The sequence below is a fragment of the Bubalus kerabau genome, chromosome 6, assembly GCF_029407905.1.
Source record: "Bubalus kerabau isolate K-KA32 ecotype Philippines breed swamp buffalo chromosome 6, PCC_UOA_SB_1v2, whole genome shotgun sequence".
NCBI lineage: Eukaryota > Metazoa > Chordata > Mammalia > Artiodactyla > Bovidae > Bubalus > Bubalus kerabau.
Window position 1 is genome coordinate 112,907,890 of NC_073629.1, and position 11,314 is coordinate 112,919,203.

The following is an 11,314-nucleotide window of genomic DNA, read 5'->3' on the forward strand; positions in this document are numbered from 1 at the left end:
GGAAGAATCCCATGGACAGAGGAGCCTGGTGGGCTGCGGCCCATGGGGTCGCAGTGTTGGACACGACTGAAGAGACTTAGCATGCACTCATGCACGTATGTGATAGAATTACTTTTTAACGATGCAAGGAAATGAAAAACACAAAATTGAAGAGATTGGTTATCACTGAGGGAGCCAAGCAACACGACAGAGAAGGAACACGTAGATAGTTACAACCTTATTGATGCTGTTCTAGCCTGTAAGTTGAGTAGCGGGCTCCACTTAAAGTGTCCATTTTATTGTGATGATTCAGGTCTATATATTTGCCATATATTCTTAACGCACCAAATATCACCTAATACATTTTTAAAAGAGAAGGGTGTGAACTGGGTCAGGTCAGGCCTTGAGACCATGGATAAGCATTTTGGATTTTATTCTCCATGTCACAGGAAACCATTTAAAAGGGACTTAATGTGATCCATCATTTGAACTATCACTCAGGACCCTGAGGTATTAGAGGTTAGGAACAGAAGAACTTAGAAAGGATAGTACTTCAGCATCTCGAGAGAACGATGAGAGTGGGACTGAGCTGAGCGGGCTAGCAACAGTGGACGCAGAGTGGACATAGTGGACCTAGAGAGAGTCAAAGGGATCAGGAGGCATTTTGCCGGTAGAGCCAAGAAGACTTATTGATGGATTGGATGGAGGGGTTGAAGGAAAGGGAGGAATCAGCAACGACCCGAGGGTTTTTATTTGCCCAGCTGGGTGTAGAGAGGTGCCATTTGTTGAATAAGGTGATGAAATACAAAAGCAAATACAAAAGCAGGCACGAAGGCAGGCCGTGGAAGTTAAGTTTCACCTTGAGTTTGATTTGCTCCCAGGCATCATAGAGACATGTGAGGGTTTTGAGCTGGAAAGCAGTGTGGTCCGAGATGCACTTTAGGAAGCTGAGCGGGCAGCATTGTGCCCCGTGGATTGGAAAATGAGAGATGGAGCTGGTTGATGGTTGCAGGGAATATCAAGTCAGACAGTGAGGGGCTAGTGGAGGGTGAGGGTGAAGCAGGGGGAGAGATGACAGGGAGGGTGGCAATTCTGCTCATGAGATGGTTACAAAGCACAGCTCTAGATTCTATAGGGGACATGTCCTGAAAAGAATTTATACATTCATGGAGAGAAGAGACATGCACAGTAATATTCTACTTCCTACAGTTCTTCACATGTTAGAAAATGCTTCCAAACCCACCCCCACATTTGTGCATCACAACATTCCACTGTAGTTGTGGTGGGGCTGTTCATCCCAAGTCTGCTCCAGAGGGGCTGAGATGTAGAGAGTTTCGTGCAGCCAGTGGACACCAGAGCTCACAGCCAGGGTCTTCTGATTCTGAGTGAGGTACTCGGTCCATTGTAGCAGACTGAGTTATATCCCACAAGAGCGTTGACCTGGCCCAGGGAGTTGGGGGAAGCCTTGTGGAAGAGGCATAATGTAAGCTACCTCAAGGGATAAGTAAGATGTAATCAGGCAGAGAAGCAGAAGGGTGGGTAGCAGTAGGGTGGTGGGGAAGTTGAGGGATGGGTGTGAAGCATCACTGGATGGAAGGTGATCCTGGGACCCTCCATCCTGGCCACAGGTTGGAAGCACCGTGCTCTTCCGTTGTCAGAAAGGTTACCTGCTCCAGGGCTCCACCTCCAGGACGTGCCTCCCCAACCTGACCTGGAGTGGAACCCCGCCCGACTGTGTCCGTGAGTGCTCCCAGATAACTCCTCTCAGCAGCTCATCATCTCCCCGACCTGGGCCTCCAGGATGTGCTTGAATGCTCTGAGTGACAGGGAGCTCACAGCTTCTCATTGGGACCGTAGTGATCTCTTTGTAGTCCTTACCCATTGTGGCCTGCCCCCCCCAGAAGATATTTCTGCACAAATGCCTTTCTGGTATTCGAAGGCAATTCCTATGCCTTAGCAAAGAAAAAGAAAGAACTTTCCCATGGCTGCAGATACCAACAGTGACAGGGCCCACCCTCAGGATGGAAAATTTCGGGCTTTTGACTATAATTATTCCCTTTCCCTCAGGAAAAGTGCCTAGATTCCCTCAGGGTCAGCTGAGTCACTATCCACATGATCTCCATCTTGACCACTTGCATAGACATCAAGGCTGGGGTGCGGTGTGGGAGGGGATGCTGGCCATGAAAGGGGCCCATAAGGGAAAGGATGGGGCTATTCCATCGAGAAACAGGGGCATGGGGGAGAGGCCTCCTGGAGACCCCAATCTCCCCCTACCCAGCAATGTCTTCCCTCTCATCCAGCCCACCACTGCAAGCAGCCGGAGACACCAAGCCATGCCAACGTCGGGGCGCTGGACCTGCCCTCCATGGGCTACACGCTCATCTATTCCTGCCAGGAAGGCTTCTCCCTCAAGGGTGGCTCCGAGCACCGTACCTGCAAAGCAGATGGCAGCTGGACAGGCAAACCACCCATCTGCCTGGGTGCGTGTGCCCCTCGGTGAACCCCTCCAGGGTGGGAGGCCAAAGGGGACAGCTGAGCTTGAGTGAGAGGGCCAAAGAAAAGAAAAGTGTTATTTCCAGAGGCTGGAAAATCTGCTTCTGATTTTCTGAGGTGTTGAGTCTAGGAGATGAAACCAGAGCGATCTAAAGAGCTCATAGTGAAGCCACCCCGTTTTATCTTTCTACCTGAGCTTGAACACTCCCCCAGGTGTTAGGTATAGCTTCCCTTGTAGCTCAGTCAGTAACGAATCTGCCTGCAGTGCAGGAGATCTGGGTTCGATCCCTGGGTCTGGAAGATCCCCTGGAAAAGGAAATGGTAACCCACTCCAGTATCCTTACCTGGAAAATCTCACGGACAGAAGAGCCTGGTGGGCTGCAGTCCATTGGGTTGCAAAGAGTCGGGCACGACTGGGCGACTAACACTTACTTACTTACTTAAGGGTTATACTTAATCATCAGACAGAGAAAAACTCTGTGTTCCACTAAACTGGAATAATGCATTATGCATATATGCATATCATAACCTTGATAAAACAGCACCCACTCACCGATCCCTCAGGGTTACCAAGAAGTCCCAGACCTCCCTCCTCCTGTTCTTCATTCATTTGAACTCTTGGTTGCAGCATGTGGAATCTAGTTCCCCAACCAGAGATCAAACCAGGCTTCCTACAATGGAAGCATGGAGTCTTACCAATGGACTACCAGGGAAATCCCTAACTCTTCGTATCATTCTGAGAGGGGTCCCTAGCATCATCAAAGTAGTCCACCACCTGGTCTGAGAGGATAAGTCCAAGATTTCAAAGAACCCATTGACCTAATGTCGGTGAGGTGGCCTTTATTTTTCTAATAGAGCAGAGACTAGAGGCTGAACCTGTCACCGTCCCTTCTCTTTCCCCAGCAGAGGTCCGGCCCAGTGGGAGACCCATCAACACTGCCCGGGAGCCTCCACTCACCCAAGCTTCTGGTATGTCTAGTTTAGAGCTTTGGCTCAAGAAACTGGTGTTGCTTCCTTCATCTGGTTACCCAGGAACATGCACATGAGTTTCTGAGTACTCAGTGGAAGGGCATGGAAACAGTCTACAGAGCCCAACAGAGTTCCCCATCTACCTCCCAACCCTAGGCGGACCTCAGGAGGAAGTAAGCTTGTGGGAAACAGAAAACTCATGCAGAAGAAGGACCAAAGCCTTCTAGAAACATGTCCGGAGCGTCAAGCTCTGGAGCCACAGACTGCCCCAACCCCTCCTGGCACAGGTCCAGGCAGTGTGTGGCCATACAGACACAGGTCGTGCTGAGGGAGCTTGCTGGAAAGGGTTATGTTTTTAAGACAGGTATTGTGTCTTTCCAAATGTGATGTCCAGAATGGGCACGGAACTACAGGTGTGGCCTGACTAATGCAAAATTATTCTAGACTTATCATATCCTTTTTTGAACCATATTCTTTTATTTACCATATGTGTGTGTGTGTTATACAAAAAAAGATTAGATTTGGCATCAAGCTCAATTCAAGTTCCATTTTGGTCACTGACCAGCTGTGTCCTTGGACAAATAACCTTCACCTCTTGAGCTTCAGTTGACCTTTCATTAAAAAAGGATTCATGATACTCTCCTTAGAAAATTATTATAAGGATAAATAGCAGTTTTAGTAGCTGTCATTCATTTTATGCTTTTATGATTTAACAATCATTTAGCCCCTGATGAGGTAAGTGGGATGGCCCCCATTTACAGAACTACAGGTGTGGCCTGCACAGGTGAGGAAGTGGAGGCTCTTGCACATGGTCAACCAACCAATAAGGGAGAGGCCAAGGTGAGAGTCCATATCTGCCTGATTGCCTTTGCCCATGTTCCTATCTACGGCTTAATACTAACGGTTTTCTCTCCTCTCTTTTTCCCTTTCTCCATCTTTTCAACCCCTTCCCTCTTGTTTTTTCTCCTTCTCTCTTCTAGTTCATTCACTCCCTCTTTCTCTCTCTCTCCCTTCCTCTCTCTCTCTCTCACACACACACACACACACACTTTGATTTTTTCCTTTTTCGCCATCCACTTTCTCTCTCCCTCTCTTTCCCTCCACCCATCACTCTGAGACACAGAGCATCACAAGGAGCTCAGAGCACTCCAGCCCTGACCCCGCCCCCCCCACCTCTCGGCGAGTTAGACGTTGGGGAAGACAGTCTAAGGGAGTGAGCTGGGGTCAGTCATCAGGTGGCCTCAGTTCTGCCAGCACGTGTGAAAGTCCCTCTCACGTCTGTTTCTTAACCCTTCTAGTTCCTGGGGATGTTTTCGCCAAGAATTCCCTATGGAAAGGAGCCTATGAGTACCAGGGGAAGAAGCAGCCAGCCATGCTCAGGGTGACTGGCTTCCAGGTCATCAACAGCAAGGTCAACGCCACCATGATTGACCACAGCGGCGTGGAGCTACACTTGTCTGGTAAGGTGCAAGCCACCCGCGGGAAAGCCTGCCAGATGGTAAGGGTGATGGGCACACGCTCCGATGTCACTTCCTTGTGCTGTCCCGCAAGGTTCAGATTGGTCTGGTAGGCAGGGGAAGAGGAAATGTTTATTCATCTCTGTTTACATGGTAAAAGCACCACCGACTACAGGGAAATGGTTAGATGACAAACATTAGTAAATGGAAAGTAGGAAAAAAAAAAAAAACCTCTTACAAATAAAGAAAAAAGAGACAGATATCCCTAAAAACCAAACCAAAAATAGAGGCAGATAACTCCCAGAAGCCAAAGTACAGTTAATAAACAAACGGAAAAATAGTTTTAGCAATAATCAGAAGAAGTGGAAAATGTCACTTTCCGCTTATCCCACTTTTTTTAAGCCATAAATTTTGGTGCTAGTCCAGTGAAGGTAGTACTCTGGTCAAAGTATGAAATAGTGTAGTTGAACAAAATAATTTAGCAATTTGTATCCAGAGCCATGAAAATGAGTGGACCCATAAATTACACTGCTAAGAATTTTTATCATAAGAAATAGTTATAGAGGGAATCAAACATTTCTGAAAAAAGAATGGGCTAATTGCATAACATAACACCTGGGAATAGAAAATTGTCTCAAAAGAAATGGATACATTAATTATAGTATGTCTGCTGGATAAAATGTTATGCCAATTTGGGAGAAAGTACACCCCCTATAATGCATTTAAAATGTGACTCCAGTTTTTAAAGGAAAAGAAATATATTCATAAGAAAGAAAATTGAAAGTAATTACACCAAAGTGTTAACAGTGGTTATTTCTCAGAAATGAGACCAGAAATGAATTTTCTTTCTTCATGCATCTCTGCATTTGCCAAAATTTCCCCAATATTCAAATTTTGTACAATCAGAGAAACTAAATATCTTGGAAAGCAAATGTTTGTTGAATAGATGGGCAGATGGATGGAAGCATGAGTACATGTGGATACACAGCCCTGCGTGTGGTTACAACCACTCACTCATGCGTGCACACGCAAACACAACTAATGTTCATATTCACTCAGTTGCTCTAAAACAGAGTCCTAAACACATCCACACACTCTGGTACACATGCCCTCATGTGTTCCCTGCACCAACTGAATCATAAGCACACCATGTGTTAACTGACCCTTAACATATACAAAACCCCATTCCCTTTATTCTCAAGCATGCATGTCTAAACAGGAACACAACCACAGACCAGTAATCCAGTTCTTTATTAGCACACATACGCACCTTCTTGCATAGCCTCACATTTCAGCCTACACAAACTCACAGGCCACACTACACGTACCTAACTGCAGTTATACATGGGATGTTTACAGCAAAATCTACACATGAAATCCTGCTCAGGGGCTTCCCTGGTGGCTCAGTGGTAAAGAATCCACCCGCCAATACAGGAACACAGCTTTGATCCCTGCTCCAGGAAGATCTCAAATGCCGCAGAGCAATTAAGCCCATGTGCCACAACTATTAAGCCTGTGCTCTAGAGCCTGGGAACCAAACCACAGGCTTGGTGAAGCCTGTGCACCAAGAGTCAATGCTCTGCTGCAAGAGAAGCCGCTGCGGTGAGAAGCCCACTCACAGCAACCAGAGCGTGGCCCCCACTCATAGCAACCAGAGAGTGATCCCCACTCACAGCAACCAGAGAGTGGTCCCCACTCACAGCAACCAGAGGAAAGCCCAAGAAGCAGCGAAAACCCAGCACAGCCAAAAATAAATTAATTAATTAAAAAAAAATCCTACTCAGACACTCACATCCACATACCCACAAACTTGGGTTTTGAAAATTTACCAGATCTTTCAAGTGTACCTTCTGCACTTTCTTTTCCCAGGAATTTATAAGAAAGAAGATTTCCATCTCCTCCTTCAAGTTTACCAGATTACAGGGCCTGTGGAGATCTTTGTGAATAAGTTCAAAGATGATCACTGGGCTTTAGATGGGCATGTAAGTTCAGCAGAACCTCACTCAGGCCTTGACCTCCCTGTGTCCTTGCCCTGTAACTGATTCCCATGTCACTGGCTGGAAGGAGGGGGACGAAGTGGGTGGAAACTCTTAGGATCGACGTGGAGACTTGGGAGGAGGGCTTCTATGGGGCCAGGACTGGGACCAAGGGAGTCCCCATCTGCTAGTGAAGTGAATACAGGAAAAGATAAAAAGGGCCAGGAGGCTGAGTCTAGAGGTTGGTGTATCTAAGTGAGACACAGTAGATGCTTAAGTGTGAGCAGAAAACAGAATTATAACCCACAAGGACCTACTGTAGAGCACAGGGAACTCTGCTCAATGTTGTGTGGCAGCCTGGATGGGAGGGGAGTTTGGGGGAGAATGGATGCATGTATATGTCTGGCTGAGTCCCTTTGCTGTCCACCTGAAACTACCACAACATTGTTAATCGGCTATACCCCAATACAAAATAAGTTTTTTTGTTTAAAAAAGTGGCCAAAGATGAAAAAGGAAAAGAACAGAAGAAATGGGAGGTTGGCAGCCCAAGAGTAAAGTCAAGCAGGTTGAAGGTCACGAGGTGGTGGTGGGAGCTGGGAGAAGGTGGTGAGTCCCGGGCACACACTGAGCATCTTCGCACACTTAAGGATCTTCGCACCCTTGAGGGTGATTCAGCACAGCTTGAGTCACCAGGACCTGGGGTAAGGAGGCAGCTCCTAGAATCCCCTTGTGGGAAAGACTTGTTTCTTGCACGGGCCTTTTTCAGGTGGAATCCAGGTCTGCGGGGATACTTCTCTGCCCAGACCTTTCAGTTTCACAGGCAGGGGTGTGGAGCAGTCACCCGTCACTCCATCAGCTTCCCTGTCTTGGGTTACTGAAGCTAGAAGCAGAGGGGTAGGAAGGAGGAGGAGGTCATGAGGCCAGAGAAACAGAGAGCTGAGTCAGGGGGCATCCTCACGGCCAAGACCAGCTGGTAGAGGGCTGAGGGTCGAGTGACTTTGCTGACAAACACTAAAGGAGAAGCGAGTGGCTTCTCCAGGAGCTGGCACGTGGGGGTAGTTCCTGGGGATTCTCGAGAGTATTCTGTGGATGCCCTTGGGTATCCTTGTCCTGGCTGGCTTTAATAGTAGAGACTCCCCCACACTGCGAGGAGGGCAGCCAGAGGCGAGAAAACAAGGGTCAAACTTGGGAGCTGGAGTGCAGGCCAGGGACTAGATGTCAGGGGTGCTCTGGAGGGCCGGGAACCGCCAGAACAGCTGCCCGCGATGACAGCCAACCATTGGACCCACTTCTGTGTCACCCAGGCTGTATCTGGGTGGACGTGAGGGGAGGTCAGCCTGGAGCGCAGTGGACAGAGGGCTGCACCTGGGGATGGAGCGGGAGTCAGAAGGGATGCCAATAGGACAAACATCCTCAGAGTTTGCATGTCTGTGTCCGGGACACAAGCCTCACAGAAACAAGTGCAGAGGGAGCCAGAAGCAGTTATGTCCCCAGCTACCCGCCTCCAAAATTAATAGCTTATTGGAATAGGGATGAACTCCCCAGAGTATGTTCAGCCTGCTAAGTAAGTTTTCATCATGGTTTGGTTTGTTCCACAGTGTTCTAAAACTCTTTTTTTTTTTTTTTTTGCACAATAAAATAGTTAACACATATTTAGAGCCTAGGAGCCTGGTGGGCTGCAGTCCATGGGGTCGCAAAGAGTCGGACATGACTGAGTGACTTCACTTTCACTTTTCACTTTCATGCATTGGAGAAGGAAATGGCAACCCACTCCAGTGTTCTTGCCTGGAGAATCCCAGGGACAGGGGAGCCTGGTGGGCTGCTGTTTATGGGGTCGCACAGAGTTGGACATGACTGAAGTGACTTAGCAGCAGCAGCAGCAGAGCCTATTAAGTGTTCTAAGCATTTTACCTATATCGACTCATATCAATCTCGCAGCAACCCTATGACATAGGGACTGTTATTGTTCCCTTTTTAAAATGAGAAACTGAGGCACCAACAGATTCAGCAATTGGACCAGTAGAAGTAAAAATATCTCCCTCCTTCCTACAAGCAGTTGGAGCCCTGCCCCCTCCCCAGCGCCTCGCCCTCGCCTGGGTGTGGGCAGAGAGCCGATGTCCATGGGGGTGACAAGGGGCGGGTGTCGCCAGCCAGCGTGTTTGGCAGCGGGTACCTGTGGGCATAGCTCCAGCCTGGCTGGCAGGACCTCTGGCTCCTTCTGGCTCACCTCCACGGTTTGTGTAGGTGGAATGTGAGGAGCCACACGAATGTGCATATGTGTGTTAATAAACGGGATTACCCTCTCTGTGCCCACCCTCACAGGTCTCCTCGGAGTCCTCTGGAGGCACCTTCGTCTACCAAGGCTCTGTCAAGGGCCAAGGCTTCGGGCAGTTCGGCTTTCAAAGACTTGGTAACTAGCATCCGTCCCTGGAGTGTGAGCTCGAGCGCGTGGTGGGGAAATATGTGTGTTGGCATGGACGACAGGGAGTGGGTGAAGTTTAACAGTCCAGGGGGTGGGATTCTTAGCCTCTCTAGGGTCAGGGGTATCTTTGAGATTTTGATAAAAGCTGTGACATATCTTCTCGGAAACAAGCACAGTACATGATACAGGCAACCACGGCCAAACCGTTTCCTGCTCAGGCCTGGAGTTGAGAGCCCCCAGCCTCAGGGACACTGGGTCTCAGATGTGCCCCACTTCAGCACTACCTGGCCAGCCCTGAAACATTGCTGAGCCCACCCCGAGCATTATGACCACTTGGGGCTCACAGGGGCATCTCAGCCCTGGAAGGGTGGTTTCCCTGTCCCCATTTTACGGATGAGAATATTGAGTGTCAAGGAGGCATCCTTCCCTACTTCCTCCCTGGCATCTACCCTGCAGCACACGTCATCAGTGTCAAGCATCCTCACCCCAGAGATTGGCCTGGACCCAGAGACTCTAGTGGGGCGAGGGGTCCTGGCTTCTGGGAAGCAGTGCTGGGGGAGACAAGAGGCAGTCCCCAGTGCTTGAGGGTCAGCTATATACCCCGCCAGGATGCTGACACTCCAGTCTCCCGGGACCCCCATCTGCTGAGGCGGTGCAGTGTTTTCAGCTCTGATCTTCAGAGAGCTCCTCCTGGTCTTCAGCGGAAACCTGCTTCCCTGTGGCTCCCACTCCACCCTGCTCCTCCCTTGGAGCAACTGTTCTCAGCTCTGCCCTCTTAGCTGCAGGAGTGAAAGCTCTCGCCCTTCTATACAGCAGCCTTGTGAAGACTTGAGGGTCGTCCCCCAGGCCCCTCATATGCTGGAGAGACCCAGGAGACCGAGTTCTCGTTCTGACTGCACCACCGATGAAGCCGGAGCAGACCCTTCCCCTCTCTGAGGGAGCCTCAGCCCCTCTCACAGTGGTCTTCTGAGGCCTCCCAGTCAGAAAGGGGGAGCGGGGAGAAGGGGGAGGCCCTGAGCACCCCCTCCCCTCTCTCCCACCCTCCAGAGTGGGTCCACCTTCATCTGCCTTATATTTTGGCTTCCCCGGAAGGTTTCACGTGATAAAAGGCTTCTATGGCCAAAAGAAGCTTGGAAACTTCCAAGGGGCTGTGCTCTTTTAAGGTTCTGGGGCACAGTTTCAGATTCTCCAGCAGACTGGCTTCCCCAGGCCTAACCAGCACGTGTGGACTGACCACCCTTCTCCGGGGGATGGCTCAGTTTTGAGGGAAGGCAGCCGGGTGGGCCCTGGGCAGCATCCCGAGCCGCACCCCGCTTCCCAGCAGTGGCCACTGTGTCTGTGACCTGAGGTTTCTGCTCTGGGACTTTTCAGACCTCAGGCTGCTGGAGTCAGACCCGGAGTCCATCGGCCGCCACTTTGCTTCCAACAGCAGCTCAGTGGCAGCCGCCATCCTGGTGCCTTTCATCGCCCTCATCATTGCCGGCTTTGTGCTTTATCTCTACAAGCACAGGTACAGGGCAGGGACAAGAGGGCCCACAGCAAGCACCCCGCCCCACCCCGGGCCCTGACCCTCCAACCCCACCCCAGAGCCTCCCTCTCCCCCTTAAAGCCCTGAGTCTCTTGACAGCTTGCTCATGCTCTACCTCACTCCCAGGAGAAGACCCAAAGTTCCGTTCAATGGCTACGCTGGCCACGAGAACACGAATGTTCGGGCCACGTTTGAGAACCCGATGTACGACCGCAACATCCAGCCCACAGACATCATGGCCACCGAGGCGGAGTTCACAGTCAGCACGGTGTGTACAGCGGTATAGCCCCCAGGCCTGGCTGCCATCGCCGCCGCCACCGAGAGCCCCGCCTCCGGCAGCCGGTGAGCCCCGCACGCCTGTAGGCGTGTCCAGCGCGAGGGGGGTGGAGTGCCCGCTACTGCCCTGTGCCAGCCACTGAGGCTGGCGCCTCCCTACACCTGGACCCTTGTCACCCCCTGTACAGATGGGAAAACTGAGGCACAGAGAAAG

The 11,314-nt window shown here is 50.3% G+C and overlaps 1 protein-coding gene across 2 annotated transcripts in view; it reads left to right on the forward strand.

Annotated features, from left to right (window-relative positions):
• The window catches only part of CSMD2 (CUB and Sushi multiple domains 2), a 683,179-nt gene extending 672,069 nt beyond the window's left edge, over positions 1–11,110 (forward strand). For both annotated transcript variants that reach the window (XM_055586466.1, XM_055586467.1), the window contains 8 exons: positions 1,608–1,719; positions 2,280–2,459; positions 3,379–3,441; positions 4,740–4,901; positions 6,768–6,880; positions 9,197–9,284; positions 10,668–10,806; positions 10,951–11,110. In XM_055586466.1, coding sequence (XP_055442441.1) covers positions 1,608–1,719; positions 2,280–2,459; positions 3,379–3,441; positions 4,740–4,901; positions 6,768–6,880; positions 9,197–9,284; positions 10,668–10,806; positions 10,951–11,110 — 1,017 coding nt within the window. The remainder of the gene's footprint in view (positions 1–1,607; positions 1,720–2,279; positions 2,460–3,378; positions 3,442–4,739; positions 4,902–6,767; positions 6,881–9,196; positions 9,285–10,667; positions 10,807–10,950) is intronic.
• The last annotated feature ends 204 nt before the right edge of the window (positions 11,111–11,314 follow it).